Source organism: Cottoperca gobio, chromosome 11 (genome assembly GCF_900634415.1).
Source record: "Cottoperca gobio chromosome 11, fCotGob3.1, whole genome shotgun sequence".
Classification (NCBI taxonomy): domain Eukaryota; kingdom Metazoa; phylum Chordata; class Actinopteri; order Perciformes; family Bovichtidae; genus Cottoperca; species Cottoperca gobio.
Window position 1 is genome coordinate 13,433,571 of NC_041365.1, and position 26,186 is coordinate 13,459,756.

The window sequence follows — 26,186 nt, forward strand, 5'->3', positions numbered from 1 at the left end:
TTATGTCTCATCCATAGACTGTGTAAGGTCTCTCCTTACTTGTCCCATTCTTTATACTTATTGAAAGATATGTTAATGTTGCTCTGTGTCAACCAGACGCGTAAATAAGCAACTGTTTGCAAACTGGTACACCATATCTACTATATATAGTAGATATAGTTGCACTTGATTATAAGTCAATGTTGTGAGTCCAGGTTGTTCTTTCCCCTAGTGGACAAAATATCTAATGAGTTTAATGTCACACCAGATTTTTAGTCATTAGATCTTAGTTGGTGCTTTTTTTACAGTATAATTTGTATTTTATTTTGCACTGTACTGTATATATGTAGAGTTCATGTTCCATCTTTTTATTTAATTTATTGTTTTGTGTTTTCTTCGCCCATTATTTGATCAATAGAGTTTGAGTATTTATTCCTATCTCTCTCTCCTGTTCTTCTACAGTTTTTTTTGTTTTGGTATTAAACTGACATTTAAATTTAGTCTGCAGTCTGTCACACATTCTAGTTCTACACAAATGAAGGACATATAAAAACCTAAACCTACATTACCCTTCAGTCAGAGGAAGGATTCTGACAGTCCTGTTAAAATACTAACTTCGGGTTTGATGAATTGCATGCAGGTGAGTTTGTACTGAGTTATCCGGAGACACCAACAACCGATGAGCATGATAGTAATACAGTAAATAAAATGTGACTTGTAGCTGTACTTTGTTGTCTGTAATATCTCCACTCATCCTTGTTGTTGCCCAGCAGCAGGTGGCACCACTAACACAGTTTGACTGTATGGGAGTCTGCAGGACACCTTTACAGATAGCAGAACGGAAGAGCAACTAAATTAGATGTTTATATTCTCCATGATGAATTCATGTCCTGCTGCATTTTTAGATGGGAAAGTTTGAGTTTTGGTCCATTAAAAGTAGTAAGAGAAGTTTTTATTTATACATTTTGAATCACACAGACATGTCCAGGTTCAACAGACTTCAGAAAATATTGAATTACATTTTTTCTGAATAAAATAAGACACATTTTTGACACATTTTGAAAGTATTTCCCTAAAAATAAAAACTTAAGTTAACCTTCTGATTAACTCTCTTCCAGCTACTGAACAAAACAATTAATCAGCATGACATAATAACAAGAACGTCTCAGAAAACAACATTTATGAGAACACTTTGAGCTATTCTACATTTGGCAAGCAGCATAGTCCATAAGAATGATATGATTTCAAAAAATCTAATCAAAGGCAACTTTGTTTTTCAAAGAAAGACATGTATTTTGATGTGGTTACAACAAAATACACGAAGCAGTACAAAAATACACAAAGTAAAACAACTGAGAAAATCAATGAAAGAATTAAAACATTAACTTTTCAACTTTGGCTTTTCTCGTAGATTTCTGGTTTTATTCTCAAATAATGTTTATTTGGTGTGTTTCGCCTTTATTGATTAGACTAGCTTCATAAAGTTTTTCTCTTTAATGCACTAACACAAAGCAAGTCTCAAACCCCCCCTGAGGTTTCATCTGGTCTTTGCTGACAGACGTACATTCTGTCTTCCATGTCATCTCGTCCACTTCCTATCTTGTTAAAGTGGCTAAGAGTGTCCCTAAATGAAGAAGCCAAATATGTAGAGTGTTTGTTGTACTCCTTCCCTCCTGAGCTCGTTACCACAGGGAGTTATCGGGAAGTCAGCTGGCCCTCTTCTGTCACAGTTCATTAGCCCGGATTACAGGCCGACACTTAGTGAGAGAGAGGGGAAGGAGAAACACTCAGGCTCTCTGCTAACACTGTGTAATATGTCCCATCAACAAATCAAACAAAGGACCAATGTTCTGTTTCAGTAACCCTGAAAGAAAACGTCTCCATCATAAGTTTAAACAAGAGAAAATGCAAGAAAATTGATGAAAACCTCAAGTGATCACTAATGAACTCGTGCTCAAATGATTTAGTAGAGAGCCTAAAATCAGCCATACTGTCTCCAGTAGATATCCCTTTTCTGAAATAATGTTTTACAATCATGTAAAATGCAAAACAGGTGCAGTCTTCCTTTTAAGATCCATGATTTGAGAAAGTTTGTTTACATTCAAAAACAGTCAGAAGAAAATAACAGAGTCTGTCTTTAAACAATATGTACAATAAAAAGGTTTCTGCACGCTGCATTCATTCCTCCTGTTCACTGGCCTTTGAAAAGATCCCTTCCTAAATGAAATAGATGGAGGACAACATGATGAGTTAAATGCTGTATTGCTCTTTAATGTGAAAACTGTTAAAACTTCTGTGTTGCCAAATCTGTTTCTTAAACAGCTGAGATTTCAGTCTGCAGCAGCTCTCACACAGAGAATAAGGATATGTATGTAATAATATGGAGTTCAGATAAGACTGCAACATCCTCTGAATTCTTTTTAGTGACAAAAGATTATTAAAAAAGGTGAAGTGAGAAAGCACCCAGGGGAAGAATGTGGAGATGTGGAGAGAGAGCAGTGGCGTAGAATTAAAAATAATAATTGGTTAATTAAAAATGGGTATGATTAATAAAACATCCATTTTATATAAATTAAAGAACTGGTTTTGGTCAAATAAAATAAAATAATGATCAAAAAACATAAATAAACTGCAGGCATGTAAACACAAAAGACAAACTGTGACTTATGCATAAAATATTACTCTTCTGTCTTATGTATTGTGCTAAGTTATAGTACCAGTGCTTGACATGTCATAGAAGAAGTGGAGGATGGAGCGTGTGTCTTTACATTCACACACATATGTGAACTCAAAGAAGCACAGATATGAAACCTAAAAAGTAGTTTACTATTCTTGTGGCTGAAACAGCCTAAAATGACAATCTATATGGTTTTATTAGTATACTGATTCTAAATACATATAAAGAGTATATTCTACATATTTAATACATTTTACTCAACATCAATATTCAATGCCTGAAAGTTAAATAAACTGGAGCAGCAGGTAAGACTTCAGTGATTTGCTTAATGACACTTTGACACAAACACATGATTCATAATGGACCTTGACGGCATTAAACCTGTGTGTCTAATTTATGGATGAACCACAGAGCCAACCAGGGGAGCGTAACGGTGATGTCGCTGTATGGTGTCACCAGGCCTGAACCAAAAACCTATTGCATCAATTACTAAAAAAAGACACGGCGCAAGATGAGGCTTATTGTAAAAGTCCCCATTAGAGGAGGCCACCTAACTTCACTGATGATCTCAGCATGATGCATGAGGGCAAATGAGGGATTAGCAGGATATTCAACCAATGAGGAAGAGACTTGTGGTTTAGAGCTGTAGCATACTTATTAGGCTAAATTACCTGAAGCTGAGCAGAGAGGTCAACATTTCCCAAGTGTTTTCACTTCTTAAGCAGACAAACCGCCAACTGGCACGTTGACATATTTCTCTTTGAAAGCTCTTGTTGGCTAAAGATCACTTTGGAGGTTTTAGAGTCCTGATGAGCACAAACACACAACTGCAGAACTCATTCATTGTATCACTTGACCATGACATTGTCAGTGACTTGTTCAGAAAATGTCATCGCACCCGAGGCCTCCAATCTGTCTTAAAAATCATGTTGTACCATTAAAAAAACACACGGGTGTCATTGAAAAAGCATTCGTCTTCATATGTGTGTGTAAAAACATATTGTGTTTTTGTAATAAGTCACAGCAAACATTTTGATGTAGAATTTAAATCAAAGCTTTAATATATTTCTGATAACATTTGTATTACGTTTCAAAATACATTTATATTTAACAATTCTGTTTCATGTGTCTGCTGCTCGCTCTCGATGAAATGCTTACTGAGCATGTTTCATAATCCTCTGCCAAACCACTGAAGTAACAACCGTCATGTGAGCTCTTCACCAACCTGTGACGCAAAGATCTTTGACTGAACTCGTGCAGAAAAAACAACCTCTCCCTCTGGATATGCTAGTGTTGTGTCTGTGCTATCATTAGAGCTGAACAAGACCACAGACAATCATCACCCCCCCCCCCCAATTCCAAAGAGCATTTTAGTGTCGTTCAGCTTTTTGTTTTGATGGTTCAACCCTGTTTTCAGAAGCATCGAGCAGCAAAAAGTCCCTGCTCAGCAGAAGACAGCAGACAGACAAAGCTGCTGACAGATATTTCCCTCAGGAAACTCAAAACTAAACACCATCTTGCGATAGGATTACACCAGCCACGATGCTAAATCTGGCCAAGGGCGTTAAGTGAGTTTTATATTTCGCCATGATGACCCACACACACACACACACACACACTCACAAACTGAAATTATTACCAGCAGCGTCACAAGCTGAGAACTTGGCAGGTGTCACGTCTCCCACTATAAACTGAAGTCTCTCTATATGTGTAGAAGTATTAGTATATAAGTAACGGTATATAGTTACGCTGTTATTGTTTTCAGTTTATGGGTCTGTGTGTGTGTCATCATGGCAACATGTGCTTCTGGAGACACATACTGTAGCAGGAACTACCACAGGAGCTGTTTTGAGTTTGGACAGATGTTTATATTTCGGTCCATCTGTGGACAGATTTTGTCACCGCTAATAGCATCGCACCTGTGCAAGATACAGTCACAACACTTTACAGATGTGTAGTTGAGATCGAAATGAAGGTCGAGTTCAAAGATCGGTGTCACAATACTTAAAATCAGGAGTTTATAAGTGTTCTCAAAATATTAACTAGAATTGGAACTAAACTGAAATGAAACAAAATATTGATTCCACTAAACTCCTGTATGATGTTTTATAGTGTATAGTAGTAACATATTGATGATATTACATTATATATTATGATTTTATGATGGTTAAACTGATGCCAGATTAGCAGGCTCCATTAGTAGGAAGACTTTATCCAAACCTTCATCTTTTAACCTGCTGTAGTGTCCTTGAGAAAGACACTGGATCTCTACCAGCTCCAGGATGTGTAGCTGATCCCGACCTCTGACCTCCTCAGTGGAATACAGATGAGGGCAAATTAACTATTTCTGTGGAGATATCAATAATGTCACACTGATTATTAATTCCATGGAGTTCCTGACCGCCCACCTTATCTCCCCTCAAGCCCAAAAGTCTGATTACAGGATGTCGGGGGGGCGGACCCAACGAGATCATCTCTTATTGGAGACCAATACCTGCTCTCCTTCCTGTCATGGCTCGACACAAAACCTCCCTCCTATCCTGCCTCGCTGTCGTCATTCAAAAAATATATCTGACCTGCTGCATTTGACCATTTCATAGATCCATACTGGAGAAGAAATGATTTTCAAAGTGAACATGATTTACTTGGTTTACGAGGTCCCACTATCTCTCTCGATTTTCAACTATAGTTAGAAGAGCAGCTGTCACATCTCTCAAACAGTTCTTGTGCCATTTTGAGGGCAAAACTCTGTGTTTGACTCTTGATCCACTTGCCTTCGCTGTGTGTCAGGTGTGACGCACGTTTAGCCTGACCTGCTCTAATTCCCTAACGAGATTGCCCGTCCCCGGATATCCCATTAGACCCTGATTAACCGGGTTTAGCTCATTAGCTCTGACAAACCAATTCACCCATGTCAACCTCCGCCCCAGGCTATCCATCCCCACTCCTGTACCCTGACAGAAAACATGCACTGCAGTGGAGTACAATATCACCCATCTGTTATCACAAGACACTGGGGACGTATCCTGAAATCAAATGAACCGAAGAAAATAAAATAATTTCTCACATTTATGAATAAGAGGCCGCAAATGATTTTACATGCTTCCTTAAAATGATTAAAAGTTGTTGGAATTTTGCATTTTAACTTTGTTCTGTCTTTTAGTTTGCTGCCACTGCACCTAAAACTTAAAACGTGTTGCTCGTTGTATAAAAAAACAGCATTAGCAGCATATTTTCTTCCCTGAGTGCCTTGTTTTTTTTTGCAAACCTCCACAATCTTTTCTTCTTCTCTCATTTCATCTTAACCTGTTCCCCTTCTCTTCCTGCCTTCTTCTTTTATTTCTTCACCTGCTCCTGTCTTTTGACCTCATAACTTGATTTTCTCCCTCCAATCGGTTTACCTACCTCCTCTCGCCACGCTCCCTCTCCCTGTCTCTCTCTCTCCCTCTCCTTCCCTCTCTATTTCCATCTTTGAGCTTTATCCCTTCATCCCTTATCTCCTTCATCCCCTCCAATCCTCATCTGTTCTTCACTGTGGAGGAAGGGAGAGAGAAAGAGAGAGTTTCTCACAAGCATAAGCTGCTATCAGTCTGCCGGGGGAGAGTGTCGGAGGAGCCAGCGAGCAGGTTGTGCACCCTGGGATTGTGGAATCTAAAAGAGCTCAAAGGGGAACGCAGAGCCGGAGGTGTCTGGGACCAGGAGCTGCACAGGTGCAGAAGAAGAGAAGGGAGCACGTTGTGTGTAGAAAAGGTGAGTTTCTTCTTCTCTGCTTCTGCAGTTGCACTCTCTTCAGGTGCTTCCTCTGCTGTTGGAGAAGGTTTGGAGCTGTGAAGAAACACTTTGAAGCTGCATCATCTTAATTTGTGGGATTTTTTGTTAAAAAGGAAGTGGATTTTTGTTTTTGTGAAATTTGACAAACAGGAAGTGGACTTTAGTTTCACTGTGCAACACAGAAGTTATGGGAAACTTGTATTGTTATTGGTATTTTTTTCCTGCACATGGCTGCCCGCAAACCATGAAATGTAGCTTCAGCTGTTTGTGTATTTGCAGTGAGTTTGGAGAAGCATGAGCAATGCAATGCTCACTCTTCTTTTATCAAATTCAGTGGCCACGGCTATTACACTCTTTCCTAATATTTTTTTTAAAGGCATGTTGAAGCCTCGGTTTTGTGTCATAGAATCAGTCCTGTGTACAATTGCATCCAAAGTAATGATTCCTTAAACCCTTTGAAGGTGATCTTTGGATTGTAGGGACGCTGCGAAAGAGGATTGGTGCCTCAGGTGTGGCAGCAGTAAGCTGCAGCCTGATCTATCACACAAGGCCAAACGTCATCCAGCTCACTTAGTTGGCAGATTTCGATGCTGCAGCTTTGATATTGCTTGGGTTGCTATTGCAAACAGGGTTTTCTTTTTTACTGATACACTTTTTCAATAGTTTTCAGTTGTTTTTAGCTTTACAAATTGGTTTCACTTGAGATTGTGAGTGCACACATGTGCCATCATTTCCGTTAAATAAGAGAAGGGGACAGTAGAGGAGGAGCTGCTGATGTTTGACTATAACAGACCCTCCACGTCTCCCACCGTCCACATCACCCTCCCTCCTTCTCTCTCTGATCCCGAGGTAAAGAGCAGTCAGTAATCGGATGACAGGAGATTTCACCGGTAAAGCTTTCCCTTAAGATCTCCTGCCTGGGATTTAAAGCCCTGTAGCCACCAACCCCAACTCCGCCCACCACCACTGCCCCTCCCATATCCTCCACCCTCCATCCTGCATCCTGTCAAGCTCCTACCTGCACGTAGACCTCAGCATTCAACTCTACTTTTAAATTGATTTCTTGATTTTATAGAGAAAGACACATACAGTATGTATAGGGCTGCAACTTTCTACTGTCAGTTATTATTTTAATTGATTTATTTTATTCACCAATAATTGTTAAGTCTATGAATAGTCAGAAAAAAGTTTAAAGATGCTAGGTTTGTCCACTTTCTTTTTTAAGATATCAATTATATGAGAATATAAAACAAAACAAAAATACAAATCCTCACATTTAAGATGCTGGAAGCCGGGAATATTTGACATTTCTGCTTGACAAATTAATTTGACAACTAATGGGCAAGTGATGGTTCATTTTCAAATCTAAAATGTGTAATATATGAGTGTAATACTAATGTGAGAAAGGGTGGAAACTGTTATAGATCATTAGATAACACACGTTTAGGGTTAAATTAGTGAGGCGTCAGTATCCTATTACAGAGTATTAGACACATACACTAAAGCACGCAGGGCTTGAAACGAAAAATGATGTAGAAGTCAAGGAAGCAGTCAGTTAAAGGGTTAGAGGTAAAAGGTTTACACAAACACGGCCATTCGACCCTTCTCGCTTGGCTGTTCCTTAATTGTGATATTGTTTATTGAAAATGATAGTATTATTGAACCCCATGTACATTTCTCTGGGTCCAAGCTCTGCCCCCCACCCCCCCAAAAGAGTTGACCTTACATAGCTGATGGTAGTTAACAAGTAAGGACCCAACAAGGTCATAAAAGTTTAATTTAATCTGGAAAATGATGGACACAAAATGCTTTAGATCTCTTTAGAAAATGAATCCCAAAGCACCACCAAAAAATGAGCTGGTCATAAACTCCTTCAGTTAAAGAATGTATAGAGTAATGTCAGAGTCAGTGAGTAAACATCAAAGAGGAGATTTATTATTTGGATATTCTAGTGATTTTTGATTGATCTCAACTTGAACATTAAAACGATTTAAGCCAGAATTTCACTGTTACAGTTCCGGGGAATGATTTTACATCACATGCTGCATACATTGTAAAAGTCTCTATTAGGTTTAATCTCCCCTCTTCACTTCCTGCCCTCCTTTGCTTCTTTCTTTTCTTTCCAACCCTGTCTCTCTTACATTTATACTTTGGTTTTCTTTGTGCAATCTTTCTTTTATTTCTTTCCTACCATGAATGTTTTTTTCCCCTCATGTTGTCCTTATTTCTCCCCATATCTTTTTCTCCTTCATCTCTCCCTCCCTTCACACTCTGTACATCCTAGCAGGACTACTATGAGAGCTAACAGCATTACAACTTTGGTTTAGAGGGGGATTAAACCCGTCAGGTATGTGTCTAATCTTTGCTCTAGACTTGATGGTGTAACAGCAATTCAAGTGCTCCAGATCGAAGCATCAGGGTCACTGAGTGGAGCACAGTCTGGGCAGTACATCTCTGTGTATCTGTCCCGTAATGTGCTGCAGCACTTTGACAAAAGTCTTATGTCCATTCCTTCAGGAGCTGTCGTGCTGATTTGTCGTTTTATTGTCTTCTTCCTCTTTATTCCCATGCTCTCTTTTTGTCTCTCTTTCCTGTTTCAGAGTGACAGTTTTTTTTCTCCGTCAGTAACATCCCCGAGCAACCGTCGCCATGGCAGCTGAGAAAGCTGAAATTGATGCACTGAAAAAGGAGTGCGATGGCCTCCGTGTACAGATTGAGGTGAGCAGCTTCCTGGAAAACACACAGTACTGAAGGATTGAAAGATGCTAAAATATGTGGATGGATTGTGTCGCCCGATTACACAAAACATAAAGAAACAGTTCATCTTTAGGTATGCATAAAAAATTAAACAACATCAAAATTGGAAACACATGGACGGTGACAATAGTTAAAATAATCGTCATCTTGTTAGTTAATACCATTACTGCCGGTGACACTCATAATAACCATCATTAATGAAAGCTAAATTAATAGTTAATTAATTATTAATAATGTTTTGAAAGTTTATTGTTGCACACATTAAAACATTTGATATACTATATTAAGAACTAAATGATGAGTTCATCTTTAATAAATCCTTTGTAAAACATCGATTAACATTATATAGATAGACGGAGCAGATATTTGTAACACTATGTTGTTACCGACTAATAATTGTTTTCATAAACCGTCTACAAAACATTATTCGGATGGCTATTATAAAGTTGCAACTGATTATTGTGATTATAATATCACATTAAACAGTTAGTAAACATTTTGTTAAGCATCGATAAACAATATTTAGAAAGATAGTTAATACTTTGTCAATAGTTAATAATTGGTTTCTGGTATAGATTGGTATCTATCAATATAATATTTATAGATTTTTCCAAATCTTTTGACAATCATAAAGAAACATTGAATAATGTAGGCCTATATAAAATGTTATAATGTGTGCAACAATAAACTATTAATAAACAGTAGAAATCAGAATGAAATTGTCATCATCCCTTATCAGCTATGATACAATACAAATATTTCAAATTACACAAAGTAATGATAAAATAACATAAATTATAGTTTACTTATAATGTATAAATATTATTGATTATCATTGAATTGTTTGTTACAGTAAAACTGTTGTTTCATGCAATTCCCTGTGTGACCACCAGGCGGCCCGTAAGGCTGTGAATGACGGCAGCATGTCGGCAGCAGCAGGAGGGGCGTCTGAGGTGGGCCGAGTCCAGCTGAAGCTCAGGAAGACACTCAAGGGTCACCTGGCTAAAATCTATGCCATGCACTGGGCCACTGACTCCAGGTGAGGATGAGGAGGTGTCAGGACTCCCCCCCCCCCCCCCCACCCCCACACACACTGCATATTAAAAGGGATCAACGCCCATTTTCAAAATCCATACATGTTATTCCTACAGTCCAAGAATATAAGTAAACACAAACAAATCTCTAGCAAATCCAAAAAGAGATTTTAAGCGGAGATAGAGTGCTTAAACTCGAATGTATGAATTCTGAACGGCTCCATAGACAATGAATTGGGAACGATGTTACAGATGACACTGATAGCACCCAGGGGAATGTTCTGAGTATATTGGGACATTGACAGAAGCTAATTCTGGTATAAAAAAGGCAAAAAAACAGTCTGTGGGTCCACAAACTCAGGCTCCCATTCATTGTCAATGGAGCAGCTCCGGACTTTATACTTGATGACATCACACGTTTAACATCTCTGGTTTCTGGCTTTGAGAGAGATTTCATATTCACAAAAACTCTACTATGCCATAGAAATAACATATTGGAATTCTTATCTTAGGTGGTGTTTTCCTTGAATGTTTTAAAATACGTTTAGACTTTGCCAACTCGTAGGATAAGTACATAACTTTGTTAATGGCTCTGCATGAGAGTGTGACAGCATGCATAACACCAGGACCCTGAAACTGAAGCAGCTAACTGTCATTTATATTATCGACACGTGTCATTTTCCTGCTTTGACATGTCAAAAGGCCCATTATACAATATTTATTTGAAGCAAAATGATCTAAAAGGTTCAGTATCAGGGGAAGAATGTTTTTCTTAAAGTGTCCAACTTGTCTCTCTCACAGGTCAATGGTCAGTGCATCACAGGATGGAAAGCTTCTCGTCTGGGACTCCTTCACAGGGAACAAGGTAAGATCACAAACTATATTAAGTCTGTATTTCAAAATTCTTATCTGCAGACATATTGACATCCAGTGGTGAAGGAAGTGCTCAGATCATTTACTTAAAATACAACACTGTAAAAATACTATGGTACAAGTACAAAATCCTGCCTTGAAAATGTTACTTAAGTATAAGTAAGTATAACCAGGAAAACGTACTTGTAGTTTTAAAAGTAACATTTAATTAATCCAGTGAATTTCTTTTAAATATCTAAAATAAAAAGCATCAAATCTTCACATTTGAGAAGCCGGAGCCATGACATTGATTAATCGTTTCAGCTGCACTTCACTTTAATATTTAGTTTTGGGTGCAAAACAATCTTTTTTTATCATGTATTAGTATTAGCAATGCAGCTAACACACAGTACAGGAAATGTGACTGTCTTTACTAATTTACTACTATAAATACTAAATAACTAATTTAAAGGGAATTTGTTCTTTTGATCATGTTTTTTAAAATCAGTGTTTAAGATAAAGGAAATAAACCGAGTCTGTGATTGGTTGCGGAGCTTCTAATCCTCAAATAATTTGATTAGTCTGGATTTCAGTGGTGAGTTAAGTGTTTAGTGATGGTTTAACTTCTGTTTCCACTTTGTCAGGAATTAAATCAGGACTAATTTGAAGAATTAATGCCAGGCATGAGAAAAAAAGGAAGTTGAACGTTTGAGAATAAATCTAACAACTGAAAGTTTGACTTTATTCTTCGACAATTTGACAATATTCTTGAAATGCAAAATTTGCAAAAAAAAAGAAAATCCTTATACCTGTCCCTAATACTATATTTGAGTTTAAATTGTGTCTTATGAACAATGACTTCCTTCCGCCCATGTAGGGTACACACTAATATGTAAAGGAGGCTGTAAATCAACTCAACTAAATTTCCTCTTCCCAGTTGGTTGCTGTCCCACTAAAGTCAGCTTGGGTGATGAGCGTCGCCTTCGCCCCTTCTGGTAACATGGTGGCCAGCGGTGGTCTGGATAACATGTGCACAGTGTACAACATCAAGGCTGCCAGCCCCAAGACCATCAGGGAGCTGGATGCACACACAGGTGAGGATCTGAAGAGGTACTCATTTTGAGGGAAACATCAAAATTAAGTTTACGTTACAAAAAAAGCATACAAAGGAATGAATGATGTCGGGTCAGACTGAGATGTTGATTTCCCACACAGGTTACCTGTCTTGCAGCCGTTTCCTTAGCGACACTGAGATCCTGACAGCCTCCGGTGACACCACCTGGTAAGTTTATCGTGATCGTTTGGCCCATCAGCTGCAATATGTGGTTATCTAAATGAACTGTAATGCCATTGGAAACATCTGCAACATGTCGTGTTTTTAGAGAAAAATGAAAATGAAACACACTCATTAAAGTCTACCACAGTTGCAGCATTACATATATGTTCTGTAAGTTAGGGGGAAACGTACAGTATATGTTATAATCTTTTGGCCCCCTAGTTTTGCATTAACTAGAGGTAATAACATTCCAGTATCTGTCTACGTAGATTACTTATTTTTGATACAGCCGATCAATCTTGTATAAAGAGGTAACCTCAGCGTTCTATCATAAGCAGAGCCGACATTGTATGTGTGTATTTAACACATGTAAAAATACAAAACGAGAAAGTGTGCGTTAACTACCAGCAACAGAGTTTTATTGTTTTTTTGTGATCATATTTGTTTTTGACTCTTTTCTTGTTACTAACATGACACCAACACGCATATAACATCAACAATCACACACCGTGTTGAAAACCCAGCAAGGCGATGTCAACTTTTAACTCACTGAGTTCTCATGTCTCACATTACCTGATTGTCAAGTTTTATTATCTACTTCAAGATTTCATTGAAACTGCAGTTTACTGTTTCATGAGGATGCACCATGATTTGCTCCCTTCTTACAGTTTTCTTAACATTTAAAATATGAGGAAAAACCTTTCCAAATCTGGCATTTATGAATTAAATTTCACAGAAAGTAAAACCTGATCCAAAGAAGAGAGACCCAAGAATGATCTGACACATTTTCCTTTCATTATTTCCTTGCACTCATAACACTCTCCTCTCCAGCTGTCTGTGGGACCTGGAGACTGGCAAGCAGAAGATCATCTTCACCAACCACATTGGAGACTGCATGTCGCTGGCTCTCTCCACCGACATGAACACCTTCATCTCAGGAGCCTGTGACTCTCTGGCCAAGCTGTGGGACCTGAGGGAAGGGACCTGCAAGCAGACCTTCTCCGGACACACCAGCGACATCAACGCCATCAATGTGAGGAGCGAAGCATCACATCGCACATCACGAATAACATCACTTTTATAGCTGTATTATTCTATGTATTAGTTTCTATCAATGCTTCTGTGAATGTTAGCTGTATTTTTGCATTGTGTTTTGGATGTGTTGGGATGACTGACCCTCATCAACCTTTGTTTTTTCAGCAAAGTCATTTTTCATTAAAATGATGCACGTTTTCCAGAAGCTTAGGTGCTAGCTTTTTGTGTAGTGTAGCCTAATATGGTGGCCATGGAGAACCACCTTTTAAAAGGCAATGGCTAAAAATTATACGTTTTCAGGACTTTGATGATTATAATGGCTGCGGGTTTGTTCCCCAGACAGAATACATCTGGGTAGGGGGGATGTGAGAGAGCAGCATTTGCATCATTACCACCACTGAGGTGCTCTTGAGCAAGACACTTGTTGAAGTTGGAGCAGCTGAGTGACTGTGTGAGTGGCATTGCTCTTTGCAAAACCTCCCAGGATAACAAAGTTTAATGGAATGTCCTTTATTATGATTTAAACCATGGGTGTTCAACAGGGGATCTGTGACCCCTAGTGGGTCCTCAGAGTTACTGTTACATTTGTTTCCACATTGCAGTAACACGAATCCAACATATTATTAGCAAAGATAAATAGGCCTATGATGATACACTAGCTGTTACCAGGGTTGGAAATATATTTTTTGGGATTCCAAAATCTACCTGCCCTCAATAGATTACTAATGTGTTTTTGGGCTTGTGAGCAAATCTAGAAGCCATTTTTCCAGCATTTGGCCGGTGCTCATTTCAAACCCTGCTGTAACCCATGAATCCTAACCTGTACTAAACCTCTGTGCGGCACCTATCCATCACAGCAAACTTAGCTATGGCTATGTTTTATTATTCTAATAGCTTAGTATTGTATAACCATAAAACACTATAAAAGGTATGTATCTTTAGGCTGCCCTCGATGTTATTGTAGGCCTAATTTAATATGCAATTAAATCTTATACATATGTAGAAGGGGTCCCTGCTCCCTCTCTCTTTCAGATAATCAGTCCTTGGCCTAAAAAACGTTGAAGAACCCTGATCTAAATGTTTGCTTAAATCATCACCCCATATATATATATATATATTAAAAAAACGTTTCTTCTTCTCTCCCCGCCTGCAGTTCCTCCCCAATGGTAATGCTTTTGTCACAGGCTCTGACGACTGCACCTGCAAGTTGTACGACATCCGCTCCGATCAGGAGGTGATTGGCTACCAGGACTCCAGCCTGAACGCCGGCGTCACGTCTTTGACCCTCTCCAACTCAGGCCGCCTTATCTTTGCCGGCTATGATGACTTCAACTGCCACATCTGGGACACACTGAAGGGAGAGAAAGTTGGTGAGTGGGGTTGATTTCTTTCAGGATTTCAGAGATAAATAAACAAAGAATCAAAGTCTGTTAAAAGCCTAGAGTCATGTATCCTATATTTACACTCAGAATCACCAGTTAGAGATCTAATTCCAGTCTTGAAGAGGTTTCAGAGTGGAATGTGCAACACATAGTTTAACACCTGTAAAAAAATAAGATAAAAACACCATCTACATTTTTTCAAAGATCTAGTGGTAAAAAAATGTGATTTACATACAAATAAGTACAAATATCAGTTGAGATGCGACTCAGTGGTGTGTGATCGGGTGAATAAAAGTCTCTCCTCTCCTATCTTCTCTTTTCATTTCCACTCCCTCTCGTATACTTCCTTTCCTCTCCTCTTGTCTCCTTTCCTATCTTTCCTTTCCATTCCTGCTTTTGGCCTTTCCTTAATCTTCTCTCCTTTCATTTTCTTTTTCTGTCATTTTTTTTTTTCCTTCACTTTCATTTACTACTTTTGTATACTGTCTCCCCTCCTCTTCTTTCCCTGTCTTTCTTTCTTTTCTATACCCTCTCCTCCTCTTCCCTCCTCTCCTCTCTTCTCCTCACCCTTTTTTTCCCTCTCCCCCTCATTACCTCTTCCATTACTTCTCTCCTCTCTTCCTCTGCTCTCCTCCTCTAGGTGTGCTGTCCGGCCATGACAACAGGGTGAGCTGCACCGGCGTCCCCGTTGACGGTATGGGTGTCTGCACAGGATCCTGGGACAGCTTCCTCAAACTGTGGAACTGAGTTATCCCGGCAGAGGGAAACACCGGATGAGGGAGAGGAGGAGAGGAAGAGGAGGAAAAGGACAGGAAAAGGACAGGAAATGGAGAGGAAAAGGGTGAAGATAGGGAAGAAAAGAAGAGAGGAAAATAAACTAGAAGACAAAGTAAGGTTGGATGATATTTGGTGCAGATGTTTGAGAAGCACAGATTCCGTCCTCTCGTTCTCTCTCCCGCTCTACTTCTTCCTTATTCATGTATGCAAAATATGAGAGGTTGTGAATGAGTCACATTGTATAAATGGCATCAGGTAAACAGTGCACGATGCATCCTGCTGCATGTACAAGAGAGTTTTATTGCTGTCGGGACTATTCAAACACTGAAAAAATTAAATACATTTTAAAAAAGCACATTATTCAAAATGATTACAGAGCAGAAAATAAGCTCTTATTGAGAAAGTCAATTAAACACATATAGATTTTTGACAATAAAAAAAGAAAGAACACTTGAATATTGAAAATAAGACTAGGATTACAGATTAATTTTTATTATTGTCTGTGACCTGTAAAAGAGCCCTGCACTTATTTAGATAAAAGATTTATATGTACATTTATTTGTATTTTATAGGTTAACACATTAGGATGGAGAGTCGTTGTACAGTGTCTTTATTTTTTCTTCATTTTATTTTTGTTTTGGGCTGCACATATCCAGAGTATATGTGTATGGTAGAGCTGCCATCTTCCTCTGCTAACAACCAGCAGACTTTGATCCAACAGGGCCGCTGTTACCTTGATAATACGATGACGTACCCAAAGAGATGATGGGTTGAAGGTGGAGCCAGGCTGCCGGTTGGCGGTCTGACCTGTGAAAACATTCTGTAAAGACCTGTAAATTTCATTTTACTCCCCTGGATTCAGCTGCATTTTGTAGTACTTTTACACAAAAGACGAAATGTTTGTTGAAAATCTTTCCAATAAACATAGAATTCTGCATTAACACCATGTCCGAGTCTGTGTGTTTGTGTGTGCTAATGGATATGGGATGATCTTTAATATGATGTGAAAGAATTACACTGATAAAAAAAAATATCAGTACATATAAGAAACAGTAGTTATATCAACCCCTGCGGGTGCAGCTCTTGAGCTCTGGTGGACAAATTAGTCTGGAGGGCAGTTTCATTTGCAAGGTCAATGCACAGCAGCAGCATGACTCACACCTGCACACAACAGCAGGGAGGACATGCACATGTTGGTTCCAATAAAATAATTTGCCAAAATAAGCTCATCACCTTTTTAATTGTGTTCTAAAATCTGCTAGATTTGTTCAGTAAATTCAAGCGAAACTGTCACAAACAGAAAAAAGCCCTAAACCCTCTGATCTGATATTATTGGCTGATTTTGGTGTGTAAAGGCAGCGAGTTCACTTTTGTGCAACACTTTGCACAGTTGACCAGCAGAAAAAATGGTTGCTCTGTGTTTGGAAATAGACATATGATCATTTTAGAGCTCTACAATGTCACAGTACCAAACTGCAAACTGCAGCCCCACTCTCACTTTCTGCAACTTTCTGTGTTTAGAAAGTATTTAGACCCCATCATTTTCACATTTTGTTATGTTGCAGCCTTATGCTAAAATTGTTTAAATGACCCCTCCCCCTACCAATCTACACCTAATGCCTTCTCATGACAGAGTAAAAACAGGATTTTAGAAATGTTTACAAATGTATTTAAAAGAAAAAACTGAAATATGACATTGGCATTGGTTTTCCGACCCTTTGCCATGACTGGCACCATGAAACACAGATGAGAAGCATTAATAAGAAATAATGCAGTTAAATGCAAACAAAGAATACCCTGAAATGCAATAATATGAATTTTATAATTACAATAATAAACGAGACTTAAACTATTTAACTGAATGAATAAAATATTTCAAATTAAGTCTTTTAGAGACTTTATTTTTGGTGTCTGGACACACCTTTCTTGAGCAGGAGAAAAAGAGATGTATTTATTTATTCATCTATGTATGTATGTCAATGTCTGTGAAGCTCCATGTTTTATTAAAAGCCTGACTTTCTTCCGTTTTTAGAGCATAAGTCTTTAACAGCAGATCCTTTACAAATTAAGCAAATAAGACAATGGCCTAATTCAACACAGAGGTACAACAGACTCCCAAGTGCAAACTCTCAGACCAAAACAACCATTGCCTTTACAGAAGACCAATGCACAAAGGGAATATAAAATGTACATACATTTTATTTCACTGATTCATCTTTCAAAAAAACTATGTTTGTGCTATAGCCTATGTAAATAGTTTAATCTTTGGTTTTACATATTGCTTTTGTCCATAAAAAGAGATGTGTAAAGACATACTTGTGTTTTATTTCACTTTTTTCAGCATTTTACTTCAGCATTTTACTAGTTAGTTGGGAAAACAATTGTGTTTGTGATTGAAATGCATAATACTATAACTATTAATATTATATTTTATAGTAATAATAATAAATAATAATAATAATCAACACATTTTCCATTAGCTTTGTCCTGGATGGTGGAACAAGATTCACATAAGTAACTAGTAATCGCACCATATAAATCTAGTGGAGTAAAAAGTATTATTTCCCCTTTAGAAATATGGTGAAGTGGGAGAAGAAAGTAGAAAAGGAAAGTTCAGAGAGGATGTCATACTTCATTGTAACAACAGGTGGCGGTAATTCACCATAAAGCTGTTTGACTCTCTTTATGAACCCAAACAAGAAGAAGAGGGATGTTTTTGCCGGCGTTGGGTTCTGATATTTCCGACAGCACCTGACATACCCACCAGCTGGAGTCATCCTGCAGTTGAAGTGATCCTCCGGACCTCCACCGTCTTTCATCACCGAGACTCTGACACCTTCAGCCGGCCATGGCGCTCCGAAACTTCTTCGTGGGAGGAAACTGGAAGATGAACGGGAACAAGGAGAGTCTGGAGGAGGCTGATCAGCCACCCTGAACACCGCCAGCCTGCACGACCAGACCGGTAACTAAGTGATAAGTAATGTGTCTGGGACTTTATACACTGTGTGCTGCAGATTAACTGTCTGCAGGTTTAGGGGGTTGCAGAGAAAATAAAGTAATCGGTAAAGAATGAGGCAGAGAGGAGATGCTGCTGCTCGGATGACACACTGACATTGGGAGTCATGTGATCAGGATGAGTTGCATAAAGGCCTCTGACGTCTTATCCTCAGGCTGTACTGTCCTTAAGTGTCATTTTAAGGTACTTGGAGTATCTCTGCCACGTTGTACTTGTATCATACTACAGTTCAGAGGGAAATATTGTATGTTTTGCTCCGCTGCATTAATTTAACAGCTTCAGTTATTGGCATTTAAAATACAGTTTGCCACTTGACAGTTCCACCTCTTTTTTGTTCATCACAAGGCTAAGTTTTCATCTTATTTTGTTATTTTACTGACGGATATGGGCTTCCATAACCAATAGTGGTGGAAGAAGCATTCAGAGTTGAAAACCAAAGTGACAACAACCCAAGTGTTTTTGTAACTTTCTTAAAATGAACACAGGAACCTAAACAATCTGTTCCAGTGCTTTAAAGTGAGGTAGGCTTGTGTAGTGCAGCCACACTGCAGCTATTAGTGATGGAACTCCCCTGGAAGTAAATGTAACCCAATTTAATTTAATGTAATGAACCTTTTCAGTCCAGGGCCAAAAGGCACATGTTGGTATCAACGTGGGACTAGTTGAAAGTGCAAACTAGTGCATAGAGAAAGACAAACGTGACATTAAAATCACGATGAACTCCTTTTTCAGAGGTGGTGTGCGGAGCTCCCTCCATCTACCTGGACTTCGCTCGCTCCAGTCTGGATCTCAGGATCGGTGTCGCGGCCCAGAACTGTTACAAGGTGGCCAAGGGAGCGTTTACAGGGGAGATCAGGTATCTCACCCACTGAATGAATGCATTCGTGAATTATTCATAATGTAATCCTATTTATCAATAATTTTGCAGGCTGATGCATATTCAAATAACTTTTTTGTCATTGAGGATACGGAAGAAGATTTTTATTTTAGGGTTTTGAAGGAAAACCTCACATTCACAAAAATAATGCAAAGACAGTATATGTATCATTTTAAACCACTGTAGCATGTTTCCTCATCCTCCAGTCCGGCCATGATTAAGGACTGCGGGGCAGACTGGGTGATACTGGGACACTCTGAGCGCCGCCACGTCTTTGGGGAAAGTGACGAGCTGATTGGTCAGAAGGTGAGACACTTCCTTCCTGTTTGTGTTTGGAGCCTGTGTGGAGGTGGATGTTGTTCAGTCCCAAAACAATCATCTAATATTTAATGATATTAGCTTTGGAAAATAAATAAGGAATGTGTGAATCCATTCCGTGAATTAAAGCCTGTCTGTCTGTAATATGTTGCACACACTCAGCTCTGCAGAGCCCGTTAAAGACTTGAGGCTGTGCTTGATTCTCAGGTGGCTCACGCTCTGGAAAGTGATCTGAGTGTGATCGCCTGCATCGGGGAGAAGCTGGAGGAGCGGGAGGCAGGCACCACCGAAGAAGTCGTCTACACTCAGACGCAGGTCATTGCAGGTAGACAAAGGAAACTGAATTGAATTGAATAAACTTTATTTCAAACATTAATATATTTCTTTTTACTAATCTACAATTAACATATACACCAGACTTTATACAAGCAACATTAATGAAATGTCCGAAAAGGAGAAAGACATATTTTATATAGTCCAACGACCATTACAAATAACAAAATTGTTTTGTTTTTTTAATTACAATTTAATTTTATTAATTTATATATCTTTGTTTTATGTTTTTTTTTTTTACCTTACTATTTTTTTCAATTGTTCTACTGTATATTGTGTTTTTGTAATTGTTAGAAAAATATTCCTAATAACACCACGAAGTCAGGATCCAAATAAAATAAAAGGGTTTAATCAATATTCTTGCAAGAAGGAGCTGAGTTTATACATACAAAGGATGATTAACTCACACACATACAGATTGTAAGGCTGCCATGTGTTGCTCAGAGAAGCAACTCTCCCAGCCTCAGTATTTATATGCAGAGATCAAATGAACCAATTCAAATGAGGTAGCAGACGTGCTAATCAATCGACCGAGGACTGTTCTTTGATTGAGCAGTTCACTTCCTGTCCCCTGCTGTGTTTAACACTTAGTAGTTCCTGTATTTTCCCATCAGTAATATTACTTTCTAGGTCCTGTGGATCTTCTCTTCTCTTTTTCCTGTTTTCCTGCAGATTTTCCTTTTGTGAAGAGAATTCACTGATTTATTTATTTACACACTGACGAAGGTCTCACACATAAATCCAGCTGTAATTTTCTCCTTTTTTTAGTTTAAACTTATTCGAAATGATTGAGAGATGAGGTGACTTTTTTCATTACCATGTTATTGCTGAACATCAACAATAATACTCTCACTTGTGTGGCCTGTCCTTCAGTCCTTGTGTATCAGTAGGTAGTAACAACCGCTTTATGATATTTTATTGATGATATTTTCCCTGGTTACATCTTTGCCTCATGCAGCCTACTGCACTCAAAGTAGGCTACACACTGATTTAAAATGCAAACAGGTCAGTGGTCTCTGCTGTTAGAGGAATGTCTTGAGAGGATTTTCTCTCACAGAAAACAAGTTATAGAATTGATGGATCTGCGCTCGCTGCTCTGCCTTCAGGATGTTTCTCAGTCTGAAATAGATAGACCTCGTCTGTTAGCGTACAACCATTTAATTTGTTTTTTTCCTTTCTGAAACTGGTTAAAGGGGAAAGGACTGAAAAACAACTCAGACTAGACTTCAATATATTCAGCTGCTCAGTACAAATGTTATTCTGCTGGTGTTTTTATAAAGACCTTCTCAGGGGTGTTTTACCTCAGTATCAATGTTTGAATGGCTGCACCATCAGGTTAAATATTAGGAAATACTTTTTAGTTTAGAAATATTGTTTTTTGTGTTCCAGAGAATGTGAAGGACTGGGGGAAAGTGGTGCTGGCATATGAACCTGTGTGGGCCATCGGCACAGGCAAGACAGCTTCACCTGAACAGGTAACACTGACTCAGAATGATTTAACACCAGGTTATTTTATTGTTTGCTTGTTATGTCTGACCTTTAAATGATCAAAACCTTTATTGTGTTCTATTTATAGTAACAGACTGTACAGGACAATACAGTATCAGTGTGTTTACTGTTACAGTGGGTGTGTTCAGTGTACTCCTGCAGATCCAGTTTCTCCAGTATAAACAGTATTTTCTCCACCACAACCCACAATATACTCACACCTGACATTTAGTTGGTTTCAGCTCAAAACTATTTTCGTTATTTCTTACTTTAAAATAAAGGATTAGGCTCCTTTATGGAAAACTTTACAAATTCACAGTTAACGCCCTTCAAGGGACGAGTGTTGCAAACTAGCATCCGCTATAAACACTGTCTATGTATATTGCATCAGTCCCTAAAATGAATAAACTAGAATGGCACTTGGACAGCACAGACCTCCGCCAATGGTGCATTCACATGCTCCTCGGTTGCTCCTATTTCCTGAGTTGGGAAGTCGTGTGTTGATGAGCTGTAAGTTGTAATGAGGAAACAACATGGAAGATGTGTTGTATTTTATTGCTTAGAGCTTTTAAACCACACGTTAATATCTGTTTCCGAATTGTTGTTCCGACTTGAGAGGGTGTTCACGTGAATTTTGCAAGTCGGAAACTATTTTTTTATTATTTCGACACTACATGAATGCAGCACAACTGCCCTAAATCACAATCTTAACGAAAGTGAAAAAATAATGCATGTTCAAATCATCTCCAAAATGTAACAGGTTCTCCCTTGGCTCATGATACACCCATTCACCAAGTTTCATAAACATCGGGCCAGTAGTTTCTATGTAATCCTGCTGACAGACCAACTAACACACAAACCAACAACAAACTGAGCTGAAAACCAGGAGCGTAGCTAGGTTTTCAAGTTTGGGTGGGCTTAGCCCAGAGGTGAGGTGGAGCTGTGTACCATTAAAGCATACCTGTCAACATCGGAATTTCAAAATAAGGGACATTTTCTGGCGGACTACGTCCATATTTTAACAGCTCTCAGCCACCCAGCCAATACCCATGTAATGTAAATGTCAACACATAAAGGACGGGTATATACATTCAGGAAATACATGTTTATGTAAAGTATGTATTACTTGTACAGACATGTTTATAAGATTTATGTATTTTATTTATTTATTATTTATTTTTATTATCATCAATTTATTTGATGAGTGATGAGTTGTGTGGCTTTTGTTTCCCCGACGAGGACTTCCTTGCGATGTCAGTCGGGAAACGTGTCCGCTACACTGCGACTGAAATCATCGCAGAAGCTGAAGGCGACATTATTTTTAACGCAAAGCATCGACATCTTTCCCTCAGCTTTGATCACTTCGTTTGCCTCCGAAACAATTCTTGTCACACATGAAGTCATTGACAGTGTATGTCTTTGTGCATCTTGGCGTGCTTGTGCTTGTGCTTGGACGATTGTTCATGCTGGCGAACATTGCTTTTTCCGCCATGTGGGTTGCTAACATCTGAATGGCACACTTTACAAAAAGCACAAGTTTGCCCGACTCTGCTTTTAATAAATATGCATTAAAGGAACTCAGATGACATGATGATGGAGAAGTAAGTCTGGGAGTTTTGCACTGAGCAAAGCCACTACACACCCATAGGGTTGTGTGCTGGTTGCGTCGTCAATATATTAGTCATGTTAACCAGGTCCATGTTACCTGGCCTTAGTCGTGTCGACATTTCTCATTTTAAAGTGAATTGTATGCATCTGGTGCACTTTGAGAGCAAAATGAAGATGCTAGATCTAATAGAACTTTGTGGTCTTGGTAAGGGGAGGGGGCACAACTCTCAACACTAATATGAAAACTATATCTGCCTCTCCTTCTGCACGACCCTTTGAAATAAGTTTAAACAATGATTTATTAACTGATCGAGACACTAAAGTAAATTTCATGACATCCAAACGTCATGTTCAAAATGCAAACTGGTGACATGTCTGGTGTAAGTGTGTTCACTGTCGTGTGTTAAACAGATGCATTATTCTCTGGAACTTCGGGCTATGTGTTTTCGTTAATGATTTATTTAGCTAGTACTTTGGCTTATTACAGGAATTTAATCCAAACATTGCTCATTTACTCCTCGACCTGAACTAACCATCACACTGTTGGCTCCACGATCACTTGTTCTTTGCTGCTGCTTGCCTGTGGCAGAGCTGCACCTTTCCTTAGGACTCTTCTTATATCCATCTGATCAATGAACATTGGCAGATTATGATAGTTAGAATAGCTATCCACCCTTTCCTGCTTACGATTGTTTTCCATAGTGAACAAACGTTAGCTGTTCTGTAGCTAGCCAGTTACTGTTGACTACTGACAGTACACCAACAAACATAGAAGACCTAATGTTACTACACTTTTCACTTTCCTAGAGTTATTAAAAGTTAAGGAGCTAACACATATTAATAACTTCTTACAATTTCACACAGTGCATCGTCCAAAATATCAACCTCTCGTCTCCTGCATGACTCGTCAGAAGTTACAGATATCTATCATGATATCAAAGCTACACCCGTACAGTCTATGGCGGCACCCTTTTCCCCAGGGTCCTAGCGCCCTTGATTTACTCTGAGCCATCTCTCCCCTCCCCCAGGGTCTTAGTGCCCGGTATATTACATTGTAAAGTATGAAAGGGAGTTTTGGGCCGATTTGGAAACAATATTTAAAAATATCTGTATAGCGTTAACCCCTTTCCACACAAGAAGGAGCATGAGACGTGAATGCCCTTTTTTTTTGTTGTGTGTGTGTGTGTGTGTGTCCAGGCTCAGGAGGTCCATGAGAAGTTGAGGGCGTGGCTCCGAGCCAACGTCTCAGACGATGTGGCCGACTCTGTGCGCATCATCTACGGAGGTCAGTGATGATTTTTGGCAGTTTTACCTTTTTAAAGCCCCTGTGTGCAGGATTTAAACATTTCCTACTTGGCGACTCGTAGTGGTCGTATCCTGTGTGTACTTGGGAAGCCGGTTAATTTTCTTTGCCACACATACCAGTAGTATATCCCTACTCTGCTAAGGTATTAACACATTTCACAACAAGCTTTTGTTCTGCATTTTAGTTTTGTTCAAGGATGGAGGTTTGGTTTAAGGTGGAGGAACACAAGTAAATGTAACTGTGTGATACTTCCTGCTTTTATCAACTCATATTATTCTAACAGATGACACATTAACAATCATGTTTTCTTAACCCCAATTAATAACACTTCTAGTTTCATTGATTACTCAGCTCAGCTTACTTGACGATAAATAATATTATAACGGATCTTCAATGCCTTATATTGACGGATTTTATTCTAGTGTCTTTTTAGAAGAATATTATAGTTATGCTGTCAACTGTAAATCAAATATAGATTAAATGTTTTTTTTGCAGGTCACAGTATTTACATCTTTTTATCTGTGAGTAATTAGTGTAGATCTTCAGACTGTGTATGGCCCTCATGAGCTCCACCAATCACAAGGTTAGGGCAGTTTGTATGTAGCTTGCCAAAACAACCCAGGGCGAAATAAGTCCAAAATACACTCGCTGCTGCTCCTAGTTTTTCAGACTAAGAGCTCACTGTTATAGAGATTTTAGTGCGTATACATCAAACTGAAACGGTAAAGAATTAAGTAATATAAATGGGACTTTTACTTCCTGTTGTGTTTTCTTGACATCAGATTTAACTTCCCACAAATGTACCCTTTTGTTGCTCTCTCTCCGTCCACCAGGCTCAGTAACAGCAGCTAACTGCAGAGAGCTGGCATCTCAGGGCGACGTGGACGGCTTCCTGGTGGGCGGAGCCTCTCTGAAACCAGAGTTTGTCGACATCATCAACGCACGTGCGTAACGGCTTCGTCTTGACCCGTGAAAAACACCAGGCCCTTTAGATGTGTCCTCAACCTGAGCTGACTGATCCACAGACGCGTGTCGAATTAGAGAACGTTTTATTTTTGCTCATTTTGTTGAATGAGGTAAATATAAGGTGGTAGAATTAATAAGTAAATATCTGTTTGTTTTTTGTGTGTTTTGCTGTCATTTGTGGGAATGTGGCTCTTTAATTTACTTCTCTACAGTATAGAGTTGTTTTGAAGTGGTCTCAATAACACTGTTGTAATGTTGTATTCATGATGCACTCTCTCACCCAAATGCACTTAATGTTACTTCAGGGCCCTTGACAACAAAAGCTCTGGACAGAATGTAATTATATATACATATATATATATATATATATATATATATCTTTCTGCTTTGAGGAGTCTGGGACTTTTATTGTGAAGTTGTCACTAATAGGCACCAAAGATTGATGTCGTTAACACTGCACACTGCTGCTGTATGTGACACTCTGTGTGTCCCGTGTTCATTGCACTAATAAGGAGCATGTGACAATGTAAGACATGAATGAATAAAGATATATTTAACTGTTGTTGCTTTGGCTATTGCTTAAGTATGTGTGTTCATGTCAGAGTGTCTGGATCCATGTGGGGGATTGTCTTTAAAACTAAATTTACATTGACGGTTGAAACGCCGGCTGCCTTGATGTTCTCTATACATAACATACATAATACGTCATAATCAATTAACCTGCAGCGTGTTTA

The 26,186-nt window shown here is 38.8% G+C and overlaps 2 protein-coding genes across 2 annotated transcripts; both read left to right on the forward strand.

Annotated features, from left to right (window-relative positions):
- Positions 1-6,305: 6,305 nt before the first annotated feature.
- On the forward strand, positions 6,306-16,352 carry gnb3b (guanine nucleotide binding protein (G protein), beta polypeptide 3b). Its single transcript, XM_029443184.1, has 9 exons — positions 6,306-6,406; positions 9,028-9,145; positions 10,078-10,223; positions 11,020-11,083; positions 12,008-12,164; positions 12,286-12,352; positions 13,178-13,379; positions 14,535-14,751; positions 15,404-16,352. Exons 2-9 carry the CDS (start codon positions 9,077-9,079, stop codon positions 15,508-15,510), a joined length of 1,029 nt encoding a protein of 342 aa, XP_029299044.1. The 5' UTR covers positions 6,306-6,406; positions 9,028-9,076; the 3' UTR covers positions 15,511-16,352.
- A 1,902-nt stretch (positions 16,353-18,254) lies between these two features.
- Positions 18,255-25,792, forward strand: tpi1a (triosephosphate isomerase 1a). The gene is given in 8 exon segments (XM_029443131.1): positions 18,255-18,460; positions 18,463-18,502; positions 19,289-19,412; positions 19,640-19,739; positions 19,959-20,076; positions 21,474-21,559; positions 24,378-24,465; positions 25,320-25,792. Coding segments are annotated over 8 exon segments (747 nt in total). The 5' UTR covers positions 18,255-18,388; the 3' UTR covers positions 25,439-25,792.
- The last annotated feature ends 394 nt before the right edge of the window (positions 25,793-26,186 follow it).

Bases quoted from the DNA above. Each gene is read 5' to 3' on its own strand.
- gnb3b (XM_029443184.1), top strand. From the start codon at position 9,077: ATGGCAGCTGAGAAAGCTGAAATTGATGCACTGAAAAAGGAGTGCGAT. The intron at 10,224-11,019 runs GTGAGGATGAGG...TCTCTCTCACAG, and splicing joins CACTGGGCCACTGACTCCAG to GTCAATGGTCAGTGCATCAC. The intron at 13,380-14,534 runs GTGAGGAGCGAA...CCCCGCCTGCAG, and splicing joins GCGACATCAACGCCATCAAT to TTCCTCCCCAATGGTAATGC.